The following is a 22,877-nucleotide window of genomic DNA, read 5'->3' as shown; positions in this document are numbered from 1 at the left end:
GTTTGCAGAGCAAACAGCAAAATTCTGGTTGTTTGCCAAGTCCCTAACAATACTTTACTATTTATTAAGTAACATATTTTATATGTCAAAAGTCTCTTCTCGAGAGTTTATCTCCACGTATGTCATAAAAATATAATAATGCTTTTTGTTTGGGAGCTTTCTAAAAGTGATGTATATAGGCTACTGTGACTACAAATAAACAGAAACAGACTCAACTGAATAAACTGAATAAAATGTTCTAACCACTTTATTTTTGTGTGACTAATTTTTATTTCATTATGATCAGTGTATCACTTATTATTGTAAAACATAGCTGCTTTTGGATTTAAATATTTAACAAAGCATGCAAACAAACGGTTTTATCATGTTCATTTTGTGATAGTGATCGTGATGTTCCAGTGACTTATTTCTTAATCGTTTTCTGATAACTTCTCTTTGTTGGTGAAATGATGGTGTTGCGTGATGTTGTTCCTGAGAAGCGTGTAAAGGGCAGGTTTTAGTGAAGTGCAGCGGAGCTTCTGGCCCGATGATGGAAACGCAGTGTGATTTTTGCCTTGGTGCTACAGGTGCGATGCTATTATTCCCGCCCCGTCCATTAAAAGCACTGGCTCGAACTGGCCCGAAAGTGGAAAAGCTGCTAATGAGCACATGGTCCAGGAAGTTCCAAGTCAAGACCCAGCATCTCCCTTTCGGGTCGGATCCCTCACAGTCCACCAAATACTGCAATCCTCTTTCACGCCAACTATAATCAAAAAGTCCTTCTATTGATGAATGGTGGAAAGCCCTCTATCACTGGGTGGATGAGGTAAGGAGCAGAAGCTGCACTGCCACCATACTGATCAATGTAGTGATAGGGTATTGCACAATGAATTGGTAATACCCAGTAACTGGAAAAGGCAGGTGTTTGGTGGAGATCTACACCATTTTCCCACGAATGTAGGTTAATGGTGCACCACAGTCCGATGTCAGTCAGCAGTTCTGGCCCTCTTTCAGGTGTGCCAGCAACATTGGATGAACATAATATAAAATAAATAAAAATTAACTGATAATAAATAATAAATAAATAATAACTGACCTTAATGTGTATCAGTCTCTCCTCTCTTCCTTCTCCGCTAATGTCTCCACTGCTAAAAGGACATACTACCATAACAAAATTAACAATTCGTCTAACTCTCACATGCTTTTTGAAACATTTTCCTCACTTCTTTGTTATCCTCCTCCCCCTCCTGCTTCATCTCTAATAGCTGACGACCCTAATAGTCACATTTTTCATTAATAAAATTAAAAACATCAGTGCACAATTTTCCACAACACAATCCGTCCAGCACATCTCACCAGCAAACATATACTCATTCACATTCTTCTCTTCAATATCTGAGGTATAAGTCTCCAAACTCATCCTTTCTAATCATCCTACTACTTGTCTGCTTGATCCTATTCCATCTAATCTCCTTCAAGCCATTTCTCCTACGTTGTACCTGCACTCACTCACATCATTAACATATCCCTCCTCACTGGTGTTTTTCTCTCAACATTTAGACAGGCTTGTATAATTCCACTACTTAAGAAACCCACCCTCAAACCATCCTTTTAGAGAACTACAGATCAGTTTCCCTTCTTCCTTTCATTGCAAAAACACTTAAACGAGCTGTGTTAAACCAAGTCTCTGCCTTTCTCACACAGAACAACCTCCTTGACAGCAACCAATCTGGCTTCAGGAGTGGACATTCAACTGAGACTGCCTTGCTCTCAGTTGTTGTAGCCCTAAGACTGGCAAGAGCAGAATCCAAATCTTCAGTACTTATCCTGCTTGATCTGTTCGCTGCTTTTGACACAGTTAACCCCCAGATCCTCCTGTCAAACCTACTGACTAAGGCCATCTCAGGAACCGCACTCCAGTGGTTTGAGTCTTACCTGTCAGGTAGGTTCTTCAGTATCTTGGAGAGGTGAGGTGTCCAAGTTGCAACATCTAACTACTGGGGTGCCTCAGGGCTCCGTTCTTGGACCACTTCTCTTCTCTGTCTACATGGCATCATTAGGTTCTGTCAGAAACATGGCTTTTCATACCACTGCTATGCTGATGACACTCAACTCTACTTCTCATTTCATCCTGATGATCCGACGGTAGCTGCTCACATCTCAGCTTGTCTAACAGACATTTCTTGTTGGATCAAGGACCATCACCTTCAACTCAACCTTACCAAGACAGAACTGCTTGTGGTTCCAGCAAACCCATCGTTTCATCACAATTTCACCATCAAGTTAGGCACATCAACAATAACTCCTTCAAAAACAGCCAGAAACCTTGGAGTTATGATTGATGATCAGCTAACTATCTTAGACCACATTGCTAAAACTGTCCGGTCCTGCAGATTTGCTTTATTCAACATCAAGAAGATCAAGCCCTTTCTTTGGGAACATGCTGCAAAACTCCTTGTTCAAGCTCTTGTTCTGTCCAGGCTGGACTATTGCAATGCTCTCTTGGCAGGTCTTCCAGCAAATTCTATCAAACCTTTACAATTAATCCAGAATGCGGCAGCAAGATTAATTTTTAATGGGCTGAAAAGAATACACGTCTGTTTTCAATTTACACTGGCTACCAATAGCTGCTTGAATAAAATTCAAGACATTGATGTTTGCATACAAAACCACCACTGGCTCTGCAACCTTTTACCTAAATTCATTACTTCAGACGTATGTGTAGGGTGACCATATGCGCCATTCATATGGAACACGTCCCAGCCAGGATTTTAATATTGCCTAAAATATCCAGGTTTTGGCTATTTGCACTGTGCAGGTTGATCGTTGTGTAACATTCATGAGAACTATAAAGAGCAGAGCAGACAGCTCCTTATGATTTTGAATCGCTTTCACATGTTTGTTCGTTCATTTGACTTGAAGCATTGTGGCGCACTTTGTTTTTTTGGGGGGATTTGTGCGCAGCAACGCTTCAAGTCAATCAAACGAACAAACACATGTGCATATTTGCATCGCTTTGATCGTTCCCTCTAGATCTCACCTTTTCACATGCAGCCCCACGATTGGTCGATTATGTACAAAATCTGTATGTTATTGGTCAAACTGCTCTGGATGTTTTAGGCATTATTAAAATCCTGGCTGGGACGTGTCCCGTATGAACGGCACATGTGGTCAACCTACTTATGTGTCCTCTAGAAGCTTGCATTTTTTACATGCAATTTTGCATTACTTTTTTTAATTTATTATATTATTTAAAAGCCCTTGCTATGTGTATTGCATTTAAGCTAACTGAGAATTATTATAGGACTTATAATCATTGCTCTTTTGTTGCTCTTAATTGCTTCCATTGTCCTCATTTGTAAGTCACTTTGGATAAAAACGTCTGCTAAATGACTAAATGTAAAATAATAGATTTATTATTATTATTTATTGCTTTTGCTAATATTTTGATTTGAACAAACCCCTAAACCTAAATATAAAATGTTGGCATGTTTTTTGGAGGTCTATTGTCAAATCCGGGTCCATAAAGCAAAAACACATTTGAATCCAAAGTCAATGACAGAAATTTTGTTATTTATTTATTTGGTTATAACATTAACAGGTAGAATTCTAACAACAGAGAGCAGGACATACAGTGCATCCTATGTGTTCATTGAAAAAAAAAAGCAACAACAGATTCGGGTTGCTGGTAAAACTGTTGCACAAAACAACATTTTCCTCATAAGTAATAATATTTTATCACCAAATATATACTCTTGCTAATATATACATTAACAGCAAAATAAATAAATCATAAAAAAATTCAGAACTTCCAGAAATTCATAAACACAGAACTAGTTCATACAAAACTTGGGTATATAAGACCATGTTTAGAATACAAATTAAACTGTGTTGAAGCAAACAAATGAAATTTAGATGCAGTGATGTACACATAAAAACTTGAAGTATTGATTTTGTAGTTATGTTAAATAAAGCTTTGTGGAACGTTGGACAGGGCATGTGCTTTGAAATGATCCCTGATTGATGAGAGATTAAATCTGTGTAAGATGGGCAAGAGGAAACATGAGTTCATTTTCTTTTGAGGAAAGATCTGTGCAAAGAACTTCTGCCAAAGTATTTTACAAGCTGGGGTTTTATCTCTGGCTTCGCACATTTCCCTGCAATATTAGACTGACTTATAGTTAATATTCAGAGAATGTTTACTAGTTACAAATATATATATTTTTTTTACTGTAATATCATAATTGTGAATGAACCATAGGTATGACGTTTTCTTCAGAAAGTTGGTTGTTTATCATTTTTCGATGCTACTTTGTCAAAATATGTGTCTTTTAATAACACAATATGCACTTATTTTCATACATTACATGTTTTATAAGCTATTGTTAAAAAGGACTCACAAAAGTGGTAGAATGTCTCTATTTGGTTGATGAACACAAACTTTCTATCAAGATTCCATTAGCAGAAAACTTCACATTTTAGTTCTTAAGTATGCTTACACAGTGTCTTTCACAGAAAGAAGAAAACAAAGAGTCATGCACATATACAGACAACTTTACATACGAACACCTAGACACATTCAGTAGATTTACACAGAGAAACACAAATGCACAAGCACAATCACGCATAAATATAACAAGAAACCTGTTATTAGTTAGCAGCATTATAAATGAGGGTAGTTCATTTAGTTTCTGCACTGCTGCTAACTTTCATGTACAACGGTGTAGGGAATATATATATATATATATATATATATATATATATATATATATATATATATATATATATATATATATATATAAAACATTAATTTTGTTCATGAATTCACTTACAGTATAATGGCTATTAAATTAGCTATTACCTTGTATATTCTTTCTGAAATGTAGTGTACCTCTCTGTTTGTGAAATATAAATAATACTGTCAAACACAAATAAGGAAAATTAATATCATTCATCAATTCATTTGAAGATAGAAGTGCTCACATCTTCATGTTTTAGCTTTTGTATTATTGATCTTCGGGGAAAACTGGGTGCTTTCACACTAGTACTTCTGGTGCACAACTGGGTTAGATTGAAGTCAGATTTCAGCTCGTTTGGATGATTTGATTGCTGTTTTCTGATCTCAAGTGGTAACTGTGTGTGAGTCCACAAGTTAAATTCACTGAAGATATTAACCCAATTGTCCTAAATTGCTTAAGTGAACATGTATAATATAGTCAGACTATGTGATTGTTCTTTGAAACCTTTGCAATACATTCGCGGCAGACAGATGCAAGTGGCATTCTGTGTTGAATCGTTTTGAAACTAGCACAAGGGCTAAAAACTAATTTACAAAACTGAGCAATGCTGTCCATTTTACAGCCTTCTCCTAAGTAGTTATCTAGCAACAGGGGAAAACAGCTGCTGTTTTGATGACACATATTTACCACGGTTTGGACCCAAAAATACAGTGTGAACACAATCCAGTAGGGCCAGGGAAAAAGCAGAGCAATTGATCTCTGGTTTGGACCAAGCAATCAAGTATAAGAATAATGACAATCTAAACAACTTTAGATAGAAGAGGTCTTGAGATGTGCGATGAGTTCTAAAATCATATCAAGAGAACAACGACATATAGACAATGCATGGACATTCACAAGTGCATTCGTAACCTAACGCTAGTAACTTACAATAAACTCAACCTAATGCATAAGTTCAGTGTTTAGTCTTACACACAGAGACAACATGACGTGTATTATTATTTTCGGAAATTAGTTTGTTAATCGGTTGTTTGCTGGTATTCAGGAATGTTAGAATGCACTTTGTACTAAAAAGATACAAAACGCTTCTTTAATGGTGTTAGTAGTAAGGCCACATTTCAAACCAACCCTTGTATGTTCTGCATTTGCTGTTACAGAGTTTTTCCATCGGGGTTTGCTTCCACGTGCCAACAAAACCTCTCCCTTTGAAAGGCTTTCTGTTCTTTTCTTGAAGACACAATTGATCAAGGTCCCAAGGGCCTCTAGTAATCTGATGCATCACTTATCACCTCCTGTATCAGACTGTTAATGATAAGACCCTTCCAGAGCAGAGCCACAACCCTGTATTTGTCCTCAGCAATGGAGAACCAAGCCTTTATGGGTTTTCTTTTTGTTTGTTAAAACAGCTTTCTTTGAAGGTGTTCTAGAATCACTTCACTGTCCACTGTATCCCTTTTTGGTGATTATCTTATTCGTGGAACCACAAACAACTCAGTCCACAAGTTTCGGACAAAAGGCCCTTGCATGTTTACAAGCCCAAATGTCTGGTCCAATCTGGTTTTGGTTTGGTGGTTTCTTACTTGCAGATGTGGACATCATAAACTCGTGTACACTCCTGGCACCTCACGTAGCAGCACCAGTGAAAAATGCAGTGGCATTTCTCCTTGCGTTTCTCAGTTTGAGTGTTGTGGCCTCGGCCGCAACAGAGCAAGTCGCAGCCATCGATACCATGTGATGTCATATTACATAAACGATCACGGGTGCCAAAGGAGCCGGTGTCTGGGTTGGGTTCACAGAAGTTTGGCGAACTTTCATAGTAGACCAGGTCAGTTTCGGTAGGGGGCTTGAAGAAGGTGTACTTTGGTCGTAAGGTCTCGACCCAGCCTCGCGATTCCCGATGTTTCTCCACCATCATTTCTGATGCGCTGTCATACTTGTCCTTTATGTAGTCACCTATCACCCGAAAGTCAGGCTGCGACCACCAGCAGGTTTTCACCTCACAGCTGCCTGAAAGGCCGTGACACTTACATTTCAGGTACATGTGTTCAGTGATTGACTAGTGGAAAAGGGAAAACAGAATATTGATCTTAGCAATGATATTAAGCTTTATTTATTTGTTTTTTTTTTAACACAGGAACAGTTCAAGTAAACAGCACTTCTGCATTTGGATATTGGTTCCTTGGTTTCTTGACCAATCATAACTTTTTTGAATAGTAAGACTTGCTTGTTCTCCAGCAAACAGCATAAACTAACCTGAGTAGGGCTGCAACTAACGATTATTTTGATAATCGATTAATCTGTCGATTATTTTTACGATTAATCGATTAATCGGTTTATGTACGTATATTTTAGTTTTTTCCATTTTTTCCCCAAGTAAATTATTAATAAAGGGTCTTTATCATTCAGCATAGATTTTTAAGAGATTTTAACCATTTTGCATTGTCATATGCCTATTAAAAATATACCTGGAGTTGTTTTATTATGTTAGTAATCCTTTGTCGAACTCTTCTGCAAAAGGAGATTTCAAATATTGTTTTCACCATGGCAGTCCTTAGAGCTCCTAAAGTAGTTTAACATCCCAAACAAAGCTTAAGGAATCTTTGAGAACATATTTTCACGAAGTATAAGGATAAAACAGAATAAAATTGCAGTGCATTGTATTTTATTATTTACTGGGAAAAAGCTTTATAGCTTATGCTGTGAAATTGTAAACAATCCTTCGAAAAAAAGTGCCAATGGCATGAAACCTGAATGGAACTCACAATTTAAAGTAAAATCCATCAGAAGGTTGTCCAGAAAAAAAAAAATTGGGACACACACAAAAAACCTTCTGTGTGGAAAAGAGCAGTGAATACTTAGAAAAGAAGTGCATTTTAAATATACTCAAACATTTACCTCTCTCATTCAGTCATAATTAGGCTGCAAGTCTGAATTATGAACTGGTAAACGACAAACTGATCACAAAACATGTTTGTAAAGCTTTAAATGTTAACTGTTAAAAAGCAATGTTATCAGCTTTTACGACTAAACATTTGCAAACAACCTTGTACTGGAGAATCTGCACAAATAAAATTCTTAGGGGCCGTTCACATATCGCACCTAAAAACGCGTGGAAAACGCTAGTCGCGCCGCTTTCTCCTTCTTTCCAAAGCGCTCGGGCAGAAGCGCCCCTGAGGCGTCTGCCTTTGCTAAGCAACCATGACGTGCCTTCTCCATGAAGACCCGGAAATTTCAGCAAAGGATAAATGGATGCGGTGTGGACGCGCCTGGAAAAACGGGCGCATCGCACCGCGTGCGTGTCGTGACCACGTCGCTTCCATTATGAGAGTGCATACTGCGCGCCTACATAGGAAATAACGAACTTGAGCACGCAAAAGACACGATATTTGAACGGCCCCTTAGACAGTTCAGTAGTGCTGAGTTTACAGGTTACTCTTCATTTTGAAGGCTCAAAGTAAAGTACTCCCACTTCCCGCTGAATGCTGCAGAGACGCTGTTCGGGAAGCACGTGACATAAAACGAGGCCAGCTATTGGCTATTCGCTACTTCACCTGCTGTACTGGCTGAGTAAAACCCCCGGTGGCTCATTACTGCCACACTTTGGTCACCGCAGATTTGAAATATGCACGAAATGAGCCGCTTATGGCAAATAAAATTTATTTAGCGACGAATCGATTACTAAATTAGTTGACAACTATTTTAATAATCGATTTTAATCGATTAAATCGATTCGTTGTTTCAGCTCTAAACCTGAGCATATACTACCTCTGAGCATAAAAAAAATAGTTCTCACCACACGTCCAGCTTCATTGTTTTGACGATTCATAGCTGAGCGAGCGTCTGGACGATTCTCACGAGCATCAGCGAACTCTCGGGATACCATGCTGCCAAACTCCACATCCTCACTGCAGCCACCCCACTTCCAGCCTTCACCTGGCGGTCCTTTCCTCTGCGTGTCACAGCCGCAGATGGTGGCGGAGCCCTCAGAGCAAGCCCGCGTCACAGCGAATGCCACCCCCGCTGAGGCAATTGCATGGACAAATGCTGATTCACGAGTGGCTATTGAAATGGACAGAGAAAACAAGCATATGTTATACCTCAAGATTTCGATCAAAGGTATTGGTCATTTGCGAGATATAACAAGTATCTGTCTTGACATTTATTAAATACACATCTTAGCACTTATGAGCGTGTTTGTATTTGTAGGTAAAGCAGTTTACTCAGATCTCACTGTGGATATGGTGTCGAATTATTGAGGCATGAGTCAGGGAAGACCAAACATCTACTTTCAGATGAGGTAAATACAAGGCTGACAAGTCTATAATTAGAAAGACTCAATTAAGCAACTCTGAGGTGGGGAAATAGACCTGCATTACTCACAGCTAAGACTCACTGTCAAATTGTGGTTACAAGACCCAACACGTTACTTTCAGAATTAATTTGAAGAATGAACAATGCTGGTTTATGTTGATTATAATCTCAAAGATGATCCAACATTCTGTCTAACCGGGGATTGTGACAATTCTTGCTGACGAAGGCCCTATACAAACTTAAAAATCGATTTACAACAGGCATCTAATGAGTGTTGGTAATTTTGATGAATATTCTGTTGTCTTGTGCAGTCTTGCACTTGCAGTAGATAGGAAACGGCTATGGAGACATTTGGAATCAAGTGTTACTTTGTTGCAGGTTTCAACTGGTTAGAAGAATCAAGGCTAGAGATCATGATGTTGCAAAACTGGCCATAAGTCTTTATTCCACAATGCTAATTCTAAAAAGAACCTTTCGGAGGCTTAGATTGAAATTACCATCCAAAATTATTCTTTGTTGTTCTTGACTACAAAAATATTAAAGTCTTTATCTGTAGCAAAGATGGCTTTGATTCCGCTTGCTCGAACTAGCAACTTCTGCTTCCATATCCATCATCTAAATCACATTGAAGTTTGGGGGTACAAAAAGTTGGGTCTGAAAGGGCCATTCAATTACAATTTAAAACCCACTGATTGACCTGTGATTTATGATCAGGAAGCCAATAAAATGTGGGTCAAATGGGGCTTGCAGACAATAACATGGCAGACTGGTTGGGGGAATAAAGGAGAGACAGTGGGGGAAAGTGGGGGCAGATTTAATATCCAGATGAAGAATGGATGAATGAGAGATAAGGAGACACTTCAGAGTGGTAGGGTGTCTTTACATGAAAAGAATGCAGGTGAAGCCAGATTAGACTGATTTTTGTTACATCAGTTGCTGCCCAACTTCTGGCTAACTTTTCTGGACCCTCACATGGCAAGTGGTCCCTGTTACCTGCTGGGACCCTGAATCCCTCATTGTGCTGCCACTGTCATGGTGAATTACACACACAAAAGCCCCCTGATATTTTATATGAAATTTGCCCTTGCCAGTGATAAGTGGGGACCAAGTTAAGTCATAGCAACGGAGAACTATGCATTGGTCGGACCTCACTTGTCGGCAGACAGGGAAATCCCCATTGAAATGGTTTCGTAAAACCATCTAAAGGGCGCGTGAATTGTGAAAGAAGCTTTCTCTCTGGCTTAATCTTATGGTCGCCCAGATATTGGGCCCAGCAGGAGGCGGGGCTAAGGTCCCACCATCAACTCTGCTTTTCACAACCAATTCTTTCTTTGTTGGGCAGAGTTAATAATATACTGGTGAGCAGACCTCCCCCGGCACGGTTAAACATGCATTTGATGAAAGGCACGGTGCTCTCAGTACATCCTAAATTGTAACAGTTTCTCTTCCTGAGGGCAGAGGTCATAACCTGGGTAGCATGACCTCATGAAAAGTTGGTTTAGGTGAGGGTGTTAGCATTAAGAGTCGTGGGATTCCTTTACTTATTTTGTGTTGGCTGGCAACATGGTGGATGCCCCTGAGGAATTCAAATGAAAAGGCTTTCCTTGACACCCAGATGTAATTTTATTGCTTGTTAAATGTCTGAGTGTGTTGCAAGGAAAGGCTGTTTTGAACAAATATCACGGAACAATATGATGGCAAGACAATGCATGTAAAAGGCCACAAAACTTTTCAGTTTAATGGCCTGATTTCAGTAACAACAGAAATCTTAAGTGACATTGAGAACAAGTTAATTCTGGTGTCCAATGACAGCTTGCATGCGACTGGCAGCGTTACCTGTAGGTGTGTTCAGCAAACCCTTCTAGAACACCTGCGCTGACTCTCCTTTCTTTGTGCATTCCAATGGGCCATGTTTTGACACTTTGGTTTATGTAAATTAATGAGCATTGATACAGACGTGGCCCGAGGCAGCACTGTGAAGTAGATAGATGAGGATGAGATTGGAGAGGTAGTTTACCATTACAAAACAATGCAATACTGTAGGCAACACATACACAGATTTATGAAAAGGTTTGTAACCAAAGAAAGCTGTCAAATGGTCAGTAAAAGTATCAAAGTAAAGGCCTTTAAAGGTGCACTTTCTGCTCAGAATTTGAATTTTTTTTGGTTGGGTTCAGACAGGTTTCCAGAAGACTCAACTCCCCTGTCTGTCAAACGACAAACAAACAGGACCTGTCCTAAATTACATCATTAGTTGAGCCAATGTCAGGTTGATCGGGATGCTTAAACAAACAGAACATATTCTTTTAGCCCCACATGGCCAGACTGCCATGCATATAAAGCAGGGATAGAGAAAGTAGATTTCTGAATGCTGAGGAAACATCATCCAGCCGTGTGATTGTCAGTAACAAGCCACTGAAAGACCAATTAAAGATCAGTGCTCCATTCAGTCCAGCACAAAACAGAAGAGGAAACCGACGCACATCCGTCTGCGCCCCAGACATTAAACACCAGCGCACAATAGCACTAGCTCCACAAAAGTGACAACGCAAGTCACAAAGGAGCGAAAGTGAGAGGTGCTCTTCTCTAAGCTCTGTGAAAAAAGCTTCTGAGCTTCGAAGCGGCCCTTTAACCGCCCCCAACAAGGCACTTAATCTGTCTGCTTTGACCTCTCACATTATTAAGAGCTTCAGAAGCTTTAATCCAATCAAAATGGTTTACTAAAGCCACCCCTGGACCCCGATGACTGACCTGGTTCAAACCCCCATCACCCCTGTCCCTGACCAATCTCCCCTTCAATTTAGACCGGAGGAGGGGGAACTGCAGGGGACATGGAGAGGCTATTAACACTACAATGGAGAAGACCTGAGTAGTCCTCCCATCATCAGTGGCCAGCTTGGGCCCAAGCCCTCTCCATCAATGTAACAATTACTTGAGAGTTTATTAAAAGCAACTGACACGACTGACACCACCTCCTGCCGTAACCAGTTATCAGTATTCATCCCACCTGCAGCCCCTCGATGAGCTCTGGCTCCTCGTACCCTGACTGCTCATTTCTCCTGGACACTTTTTCATAATGAGACAGACACTTCTATATACTCTCTCCAAATCTCAAACACCAGAGCAATATCCACTGACTGCGGTGCTGGGGAGTAACAATTCAAAAACCTAACTATAAACTTCTGTACAAGGGCTTAGCTGTTTTAAAAATGGAGTAATCCAGTAGCTACTCCACAAGGTGCTTTGTACAAAGTGTAGTGGTGTTGTGTGATAAAATGTATTTCTATATATTGTATCGCACGTGCATCTTAAAACCAAGGGAACTGGTAATAAAATCGAACCCACAGAAAATTGCCTAAAATGCCCTTTTTCTTACAGAGTACTAAAAGTGACGATAAAACCTGGGAGATGAATTCACCAATGGTTTCCACCAGATTTTCCTATGGTTTTTATCATGAGGCTCTTCAGTTTATTTGTAAAACAAGGTCTGCGGTAAAAATAATACGTTTTCTCTACAAAGTAAATTAAATACTCATGGATGGACAATGGAAGTGGAATCATTGTACACAAATATAGATCATGAAGATGGTTTTCTTCTTCTCACATTATCTAGAAATTAAATAATCTTTTGAGAAACAACCGGTTTGTTTTATTTAACAACTAGCAGAATAGACATTGAAAAATGTCTGACAGATGGTTGAATTTGTGATAAGAAGGAGGATTTTGATATCAAGGCTTATGATATGATTCAAAGATTTAAAGAACGAGGATATAAAAATTATCGTGTGATCTGTAAGGCATATAATAAAGCTAATAACATAAGTGAAAGTCATTACATTTGCCATATATGGTAGCCCATACTCGGATATGGTGCTCTGCATTTAACCCATACAAGTGCACACACACAGCATTGAGAAGTGAACACACCCCTGAATGTTCTGAATATTTTGAAGAATGTTGGTGACCAAACAGTTGAGGGCAGCCATTGACTTCCATGGTATTCTTTTACTAATAAATTTAAAAGGTAACGGCTTGGTTACTTGTGGATGAGTAAATGATACAATTTTTGGGTGAACTGTCCCTTGAAGCACTCTAATGGGAGGCTGATTAATTTAATGAAGCAGTTTGTTTTTAAATCAGTAAAAACTGGTTTATTGCAACATTTTGTGCCTTTACTTTTTGGTTTTGATAAAATGAAATATAACAGTCAGGTACAGTCATTTAAATATTAATATTATATGTACTTAATTGTGGATTTCCTTCATTATGTTTTGACTAAGTTATGCAATGTTAATAAATTGATCAAATGATAGTTTCGGGACCAATTCTCACTATTAATTAGTTGCATATTAGCATGCATATTATATATTATATAATATTAATGCATTATTCTGCCTCACCATATTTTAGTTCCCTTAATCTGTACCTTATACATAAACTTATCAACTACCTTACTAACTATTAATATGCAGCAAATTAGGACTTTACTGAGGCAAGATCATAGTTAATAGTTAACATGGAAAACTGGTCCACAAACTAAAGTGTGGCCAAAAATATTAACCCACACACAAATGTCATTTACATCAAATTTGATAAGTATCTTGCCAAGTTACAGTTGTTTAATATGAACAATAGCAATAATGGTGCTTACCTTAGCAAACGTTATACACACGCTGAGATACTTCGAAAAAATGCCTGTTAGGAACGTCAGCATGTTGCTGCTGTGAGATGCATTACCGTTAGTGCGCCGGGACAAACACAATGAGAAATGTGGGGATCCCCTTTGACAGAAACAAACAAAACATGTCCCACCCACTTTACACGCGTGCATCACAACATCTTTACAAACGGTCATAGTCCAGTGCACCTGATTAATGCCCATTGAGAGTGGGATTACAGAGCAGCAATTAAATAATGTGCACAAAACAAGTAATCTCAGCTGTGTGCAAAAAGGGACTTTTGTTGTAATTGAGAAGTCATAATGTTACATAGTCACTGAATACAAAGAAGCACTGAGTGATATATGATTTTCAAGTAGCTTTCATTATGGGGTGGTAAAGGGAAATCACATTCCTGTTCTCCAGTCTTTAAAATGTAGAATCTGAAATATTTTGTCAATAGACATTTTTTCATCATAAAAACAACATACTTTCACAATGAAACAAATGTTGCTTTCAGCTGATATTTGAAATGTATCTGTTAGTTGCTAAGCTTAGTCATTAATCACCATTTTGATATTAAGGAGAAAAAAGAAGACAACGTTTTTCTTGGTGTTGAGTTCAGCTATGTTACAGACAAACTGTGTTTGTGTTTACAGTTGACAATTTTACCATTTTGACTCAGAATTTCAATGGTAGGCCCTGTCTGACCAACCAAAGTGTATGTTCTTGATCAGGTTAACCTCATATTTATTTATAAATAATAATAATAATAATAATAATATAAAATCATAAAAATATTGCAAACCATAATGTACCCAACATAGTTTACAAGCAATTAATATACTTGTCAAAAGGTCAATGGACATCAAATATAGAAAAAAATGACCATAATTTGTTCAAAATGTCCATTACAGAAGAAAATGACATTACATGAATCTGGTCACATTTTTTTTGTTTTGTTTTCAGGGGTGCTCTTTTTTAAAGATATTTAGATTGCAGAAATGAATTTAATATATTTATGATCTTGACTAATACTATGATATTTCTGAATAAAATTATTGGAAAAAATTAAATTATCATCGATGGAGATGAAATGCACAATGACTCGATTGAAGTGAAGTGACATACAGCCAAGTATGGTGACCCATACTCAGAATTCATGCTCTGCATTTAACCAGAGAAAATTTATAATAGACACTTCCTCAATCCTCAATACAACTATATAAAGAAAACCCGTAGATTGTGGTTTTATGCACATGTCCCGCCCCTCACGCGGAAAGCCAATCATCTGCTTTTAACAGTCAAGCCGGGAAACATTTAAGCCTATCGTCTGGTTCCACTGACATATGTGCACAGGTGAGGAACCCTTGCGCATGCAGAGTAAAAGTATCACTTGTAAGGAAAAAGGCGTTTTAAACCTTATTTTGGGGCAAAGTCATCAAAAATTTCCAGCGATTTTTATCATATTTTACTGCTGTTTTTATACATGCAGTTTTTATGTCCCAGTGACCAATGAAAGTGCAGTTCTGACTCTATGCCCATTCATTTAGATAGGAGCCTGGTCTTGTTAGTCTGAAATAGCTGCCCGGAGGCATTGCCAAGATGGCGGCAGAGTGGCACGACTTGCCTAAAAGGACTTTGATTTAACCCATCCAAAGTGCACACACACAGAGCAGTGAACACACACAAACCGTGAACACACACCCGGAGCAGTGGGCAGCCATTTATGCTGCGGTGTACAGGGAGCAGTTGGGGGTTCAGTGCCTTGCTCAAGGGCACCTCAGTCATGGTATTGCCGGCCCGAGACTCGAACCCACCACCTTAGAGTTACCAGTCAAACTCTCTAACCATTAGGCCACGACTTCACCCATTGTTTTCCTCAATTATTTCCATCGATTCTCTTATTGTAGGCCTACCTTTATCCAGCACTGGTCCAAAGATGGCCAGGTTGTCATTAATAGTTGTGCAATTCCATCTGCGGCCTCGGAACTGATGCTGACACTCTTGGATGCCGATTTTCACCCCCTCTGCCACACTAGGCATGATTTCCACATAGTTGCGGCAGAAGCGGAGCTGTTTGGGTACCAGACCAGGAATTGAGCTGCACAGGATGGGCTGAGTACCCAGAGAAGTGTACTGGTGTCCCACCGCCAGAGACCTGCCGAGGAAAACATAGAGGTTAGCAGATAACTGGTACAGTTTTTGCCAGCACTTAATTTTACAGTCAATTTCTGCATGTACATTTCTATGGTTATTACGGTAACACTTTATTTTAAGGAGCATTTGTTAACTTTGAACTAACCCTATATGTCCAATTCCAAACCTATCCTTAACCCTTGTTAAATCCATGTAGTTACATTTCAGCTGGTAATACTATATATATATTTTTTTTTGATAAATCCACTCTATGCATCCGTACTGAAAAAATAAAAGTAAAACTGCTTTTTCTTGCATTTGCTGAACTTCAGTGCTACCTAAAATATGATTGTTGTCTTGAATGCCGACAAAACTGATCGATGCACCAGATTTAACAAAAAATCCACAATGCACAGCCACAGAGAAAGTGCCGAATGAATAAGTGAATATAAGACATCTTTACTGAAAATGCCAGTTTTGCTTTATAAATACAGATTGTGTCAAAGCAGCTTCAATAGCAATAAAAAAATAAATAAAATAAATAAATAAATATATATATATATATATATAATTCAACTTATGGAGACATAAGTCTCTAAAAGAGAACAGTGCCATTATTCAGCTCAAGTCAGATCAGTGTTGGTTCTGTTCAGACTATGAGTCATCTTTCAGTCCTGATCATGATTTCTGCTTCTCTCAAATTATTAAGCGTAATCATCTGTGATATTTGCCCGCTGGTTATATTTACCAAGGTATTATTAATGGTTTAGCTAGTAATGAGGCCTGTTGGGACATAGCAGCTCACTAGCATGTACCATGCTGGATCCAAACCAGAACATTTGATGCTGGTATTTTAAGTCAGGATTGAAAATTTGTTTTAATTTTGCTCAAAGCACAGACCTTCCTTTACTAACTACTCCTATTTACAGCATTATCACGGGTGTATCTTTGAAAGTTCGCTGAAAAAGCCAGAAGAGTGTAATTTGAACAATTACAGGATCAAAGTGTAACATATGGATGGACTCCATGTCCTTAAATGAGGAGATCAGTCTAACGCTTGGCATTGTATATTTACCAAACCAGCTAAAAAAAATTAGCAGAAGGAACTATTTTTGCTTGTGTTGTTTGAACCTGTCATAGGCATTGAAGATCTTTTGCTTTGTGGGAGGGGTTCAGATGAAGCCATAACACGTTGCTAAGTGGTAAACAAACATGAAAGCCCCAGCTGAGACAGGAGCAGTGTACTAATCAAAGATTCACAGTGCAGGACAGGTACCTTGTCATTAAGGGCCAGCGACATCCTTAAACTGTGATATAAGTCTGTGGCTTGCTGTAATAACACAATGTGCACAGGTCTGGCTGAGCACCAGAGGATGCTTGACTTATGTTAGTTTGAACTCAACCATTCTTTGATGACACACGGCTCAGATGCAACTCAAGTGCTGACATGCTTTTCACTTACAATTCAGAGTTTCCATTGCACTGCTGTTTGTCAGAGAGTTTGTCAGTCGGTACAAGGTGTTTAGCCACTGTTTTTCTACTTTGTTGTAATCAGTTTCAAATCTAACATCCTTACTCTTAACTATGCATAAGTCAATACGAGTAGTCTATCTGATATGCTAACAACTTACATAAAGAACAAGACATTTTGCAACACCTCTCATGATTTCAGAAATAAGATTTTTTTTTATCACAATATTTTAGAGAAACAACAACAAAAAATATTACTCAGCAGTAAGTGTGTAAAGTGAATATGTGTATATTTTATTTCATTTATTTTTTTATATAACGTAAACATTTTCGATAGGGCTGCACAACGAATCCTGTTTTAATTTTGGTCATAATTTCGGTTTCTCTCTATTTATTAGTCATCAGTAATAATTGCTTTTATGTAATAACCAATTTATTTGTAGCGACATTTGCGTTATCTTGTATCAGTAACAAGCTTTTATGGTTGCGGTTGCCAGATCTCAAGGGTTTTAATCTAATTAGTCTAATACAGACAGTCTGTTTTCTTTCACTCTTTCATTTGTGCTTGCAGTGACTCAATCTGCAACCAAACCATGCGAGTTGACACTTTTGTGATTTGTGCCTATGTGAAATTGCACTCACGCACTCAATTTCATTTTCTATGATTAAAGTTCATTTGGATTTTTTGGGGGATTTTTTGCAAGGTGAACTCTTTGATATCTTTCTATGACGGTTCTTGTTCAAACTTACTTGAAAAGCTTATGCTTTACATAAGTTGATCCCTGGCATTATTTTACTGTGAGTCAGGCAATTTTACATATTTCTCGGTAAGGAGCTTAATCTGAATTTTACTTTAAAGAGTCTAAGGGAGCACAGAACAAGAGGGAACTTGAATGAAACTGTCCCGAGAGAAGATCCAGACCTCATCTAGCAAGGTGCAGCGAAAATATGAGGATTTATTCACTAAGTAATTCCTATTACAATTTGACCTTTCCATAGCCTTTGCCTCAGGGGCCATGCAACCTCTCAAACCAATGGCACAGGATGTTCCCTCATTGCATTTCACCCAAAAAAGTTTTGGGGGTAATTATCATTATTCTCACTAGTGATTCTCCAGTAATTCTACATCTTTGTTACTGTAATTCTTAAAATGAATTATAGAAACAAAATAAACTACAGTATATTGCAATGATGTTTATTTAAATTAAGCGGTACAACAAATCATTATGAGTACATTGTTTCATTTACATAGATTTTTCAATACTTTTCAATAAAATTCTCCTGTAAATAAGATTCATAATTTACTATTTCTTTATTTATATTACTTTTTTTGCATGGCATTCAGAAGTTCCATTATATTTTCCCAAAACACCAAGAGAGGCTAGGTTACAATCATTTCACCACAGGTAAGCCTTGATTATGGTCTTCAGGTATACTGCAGTCAAGACTAAAGTGATAATTAATAGGCTCCGCTGACGGCTAGAATCAGCACCTCCTACTTTGGTTTTGTACTTTGCCAGAAGCTGATGAATTTGAGACGTCACCACCGCTGAGTGAGGTGAACAGGTGTTTCAGTGACACGTCCTCGTGCTCAGCTGTCTTGGGCGTGTGTCTTTCCCATCATCTGTTCTAGCTCATGATTCTGAGATCACCATCATTTAGAAAGAACAGAGAACTCAGGCCTCTAAAAACAAATACAAGCACATTTGGCCAAAACGAATTCATTGTTACTGCACCGAGATCGGATAAAATTGAAAGAATATGAAGATAGAATCAAATGCAATACAAACATTTATTTGCATCAGGCGTGTGAAACTCTTTGAACCAGACTTGTGGCAAACTTTCTTATTTTAGTGATGTTGTAATGAAAGGATGACCAGCTGACATCCACCATCCACCCTGGCAGAACAGTACCGTCTTTACCTCGCCGAAATCTCTTAAAGCCAGGTAATTAAAAGACAGAAGGAGAGAAATGAACATTCTTTATGCTCTGGAGTCTTAGATATATTTGCTCACTGTATCCAGTCTAGGTTTTAATGCATATTTCAGCAAGCCCAAGCAAGTGCACCTCTGAATTACCACTTTACTTGTAGGCCCTGGGGCCACAGAGCCGACTTTGACATCAAGAGAGAAGTGTTTTGGAGAAGGAATGTGCAGCAAGCTTTCACCTCCTCCAGGTATTTATCTTTTAAGGTGGAGCGCGGGATGGAGGTGCAGTCAGGCAACTCTCTGTCATGAAGAGATGCAGGAAGCCATGAACCTGGTCTCTATACCTGACCCACATCAAAAACATCCTTCATAGTGGCCTTCACAGCACCACCGAGCAAAAAGTTATTCAAAAGTAAATGTATAGATACACCTGTGCTGTCCAGGTCTCCTCTGCATGGACATCACAGTCCTGCGTTAAATCACCGCGGTCATGACTGCAGGTTATCAGATCACATAACTCTCTCAGCTGGAGAACCGCAGGCCACTCTGATGGGTTATATTGCCCAGCCATGTTTTCATGTATATGCACCTTCTGTTAGGGGAAACCGAAACTCTGTGGCTTGTTTCTTGGGAAAAATAAAGAAAACTCTGTCTACCTCAAACTTCAATGACTTTATTTATACCTCTATCAAAAGCTGATTGTTTAGAGAAACTGGCACATTCAGTCAGAAGCAGTACATTTCACATAAAAAAGAATAAAAAACAAACAGTGTAGACTGATCTAGGTCAAACTTGACACGTTCTGATGCGTCTAACTTTTAACTCACATTTTACCTTGAAGGTGAAGTTGAGGCTTGAACTGAAAAAAACATGTTCCTCCAGAAGTGTGACAGCTGCCTCTGTGTTTTTGTAGCTTTTTGCATTGATTAACTGACAGTTTTATACCTTGATGGTAAATGTTCTGTACTAGTATCACACACTCCTGAGCTCGAGACAGAAGAACACTTACTGTAAGCATTACTTTTAAAAAGAGTGCATATTATCAAAATATCACACCTTTAAAAGAACATATTTAATTGGGTTTCTGAAAACATTGCATTGTGTTCAGAAACCTAATTGCATTCTGTTAACAATTAAATGAGAGGTTAAATTTATATTAAATGCATTTAGTTGAATTTAAGAGGGGTTTGACCCAATTAAGTACATCTTTATATGTAATCTCATAATTACTATTACATAATAACTGAACTATGGTCAAAGTGTTGAAAGTACAGACAAGAATTTATGGTAAATTGAGATATAGGCTACTTTAATGTAAATTCTATTGAAACTTGTATGTCATGTATTTAAACATATTTGTAATTACACATTATGATCTTGCTATTTAGCACAAATATATTAACTTTAAATGTATCAAATAACTATTTTTAATAACTGCACTACAGTCACAGATATAACCAAGTACATTACATGTGCTTTAGTTTGTTAGTTAGCACTTAAAACATCAAAAGATTGTTACAAACATTATTAAAAGAGTTCAAATGTTCTTTTAAAGTAAAACCTTTCATTTGATTCTTCATTGCACTTTTTAAAAGTGTACTTTAATGTCTTAAATATAGTAAAGTAAGTGTATTTTCTTTAAGAGTGGGCTTTTATTTCATTTATATTATCTGCAAGTATTTTAAAAATATACTTGTACGATTTGAAGTACCTAACAAGTTCACATTCAATACAATAAAAAAACATTTTTTTTTCCACAAGGGTTGCAACTCATAATAAGCAACAGAAGTTTTTTGGATGATGTTCTCTGAACATTGTGAATGAGAAGGAAAGCAGAGTTTTCGCAATTTCAAGAGGGTCAGACAGACAACAGTTAACAAAAAAGAGCAGCCTGGACTGTGACTAATGACCTGCTCAATTACAGCTTTTACAACCTCGGAGAAAACTCAGTTTATTGTCTTGTCTCCCTGAAACAATGATCTTTTAGGTTTGTGAGTGAAAACGGTGGAGAACCCCTTGAATGTTTGCCAGTTCTGAACTTTCCTTTTTTTTTTTTCTTGTACAAGCATGAAGTTATTTTAAGAGAATATATGTAAAGAAATACATTGACTACATTGAGAATTCCAGTGGATTTTTAAAAATATGTTCTCAAGTGATGATGCATATCCGCATATTCTTAATAATCATTTTCCAACCTCACCAGCTACAATCTCCTATATTAGCCTACTTTATTGTCATTATTATAGTACGTGGTTTAGGCCTATTTAAAATACACTAATTACGAATAAGTTTTCAAAAGCCCAAAACAATAATGATTATAAACATATAACAACTAAAATCGAACATGCACGATACACAAGCCTGATTTTAATCAGTTCACCTTAAGCGAAATATCTGATTAACGAAACTAATTGAACAGCTACATTAACAACATTGTTTGATAATAAACAACACGTATAGCCTATCATTTTCTCACTTGGGTTTTATTTAAAGACAACCCGGTCTGACGTCCAGCCTGTCGTAAAATATTACAAAAATCAACATCTGAATCACTGAGACTTTTTTATTTATTATTGTTAAACCTTTAAGTATACGAAAATAACTAATTATACTAACAATTTTAATGAATGAATCGAACGCTTTAATTATTCCTACAAAAGTTGATCTTGCAATGCACTTACAGAACGATTAACAGGTGCATTATAGATAGATAGATAGATAGATAGATAGATAGATAGATAGATAGATAGATAGATAGATAGATAGATAGATAGATAGATAGATAGATAGATAGATAGATAGATAGATAGTGTCACCAATCATCATATCAATGCCGGTTTTAAACATTTTCAATACCCCAAATCATTGTCAAGTTGAAAGCTTGTCATTTATCCTCTCTAGACTACCAAACTCATTGTTTTAACAGAGAAAGGTTGAAAAAGTCATAAAACTTACCACCATATCGGGTAACTTGCCATGACACGCGTGAGCCCACAAAAAAGAAGCAGGAAATATCCAAGATATATCATCCTTTTAAAAAGTTAGGCTTAAACACGCACGCACGCATAAACACGCACGCACGCACACATACACACACACACGCTCACATGTACGCACACACGCGCGCGCGTGTCAATGAGAAAGCGCGAGGTGATGATGAGCGATATTTCTCTCCGGTAATCCTACAGTGTTCTCCTGCGCGCGCTCATGAGCCGCATATTAAAGTTGAGAGCAGCTCTGCGCTCGGACCCAATCACAGGCTTCTGCCACGGGCGAAATCCTGCTGATAGAGTCACTCAGACAGTCTGAACCGCAGAGCTCGGGACACGCACTGTCTTAATAGTTATTGGGACATGCAAGGCTTTTTGTGTTTATATATATCAGGTTGTCTAAGGGTGGGTGGGGGGACCCCTGTGGATTAGGTAACTATAACAACCTGTCCGGATTTCACCCCCCGGTTTAAAGCCCCTCATAGGAAAAATGAAAACGTGTGAATTGCTTGTTTGTCTTGTGTTAGTTTTTTTTTTTTAGTTTTTTTTTTTCTTGCGGTATTGCTTGCTTTGCTGCGCTCAAATGATTCCAATCTAGCACTTTTGTTATTTAAAAAATAAAGAAAACAAATTGAACCCACCTTTTTTAAATAAATGTTTAA

The 22,877-nt window shown here is 38.0% G+C and overlaps 1 protein-coding gene across 1 annotated transcript; it reads right to left on the bottom strand.

Moving 5' to 3' along the window:
* Positions 1 to 4,801: 4,801 nt before the first annotated feature.
* Positions 4,802 to 22,647, bottom strand: LOC113095726 (protein Wnt-3a-like). Its single transcript, XM_026261069.1, has 4 exons — positions 22,181 to 22,647; positions 15,607 to 15,848; positions 8,512 to 8,777; positions 4,802 to 6,774 (listed from the first exon to the last, which is right to left on the bottom strand). The coding sequence occupies exons 1-4, from the start codon at positions 22,252 to 22,254 to the stop codon at positions 6,295 to 6,297; spliced, it is 1,062 nt and encodes a 353-aa protein (XP_026116854.1). The 5' UTR covers positions 22,255 to 22,647; the 3' UTR covers positions 4,802 to 6,294.
* Positions 22,648 to 22,877: the final 230 nt, after the last annotated feature.

This window comes from Carassius auratus, unplaced genomic scaffold, assembly GCF_003368295.1.
Source record: "Carassius auratus strain Wakin unplaced genomic scaffold, ASM336829v1 scaf_tig00215778, whole genome shotgun sequence".
Lineage (NCBI taxonomy): Eukaryota > Metazoa > Chordata > Actinopteri > Cypriniformes > Cyprinidae > Carassius > Carassius auratus.
Note: the sequence above shows the minus strand (reverse complement) of the source record. Positions and strands in the feature narration are given on the sequence as shown.

Bases quoted from the DNA above. Each gene is read 5' to 3' on its own strand.
- LOC113095726 (XM_026261069.1), bottom strand. From the start codon at position 22,254: ATGATATATCTTGGATATTTCCTGCTTCTTTTTTGTGGGCTCACGCGT. The intron at 8,778-15,606 runs GTAGGCCTACAA...CCATTTCAATAG, and splicing joins TGGACCAGTGCTGGATAAAG to CCACTCGTGAATCAGCATTT. The intron at 6,775-8,511 runs GTGAGAACTATT...CTTTTCCACTAG, and splicing joins ACAATGAAGCTGGACGTGTG to TCAATCACTGAACACATGTA.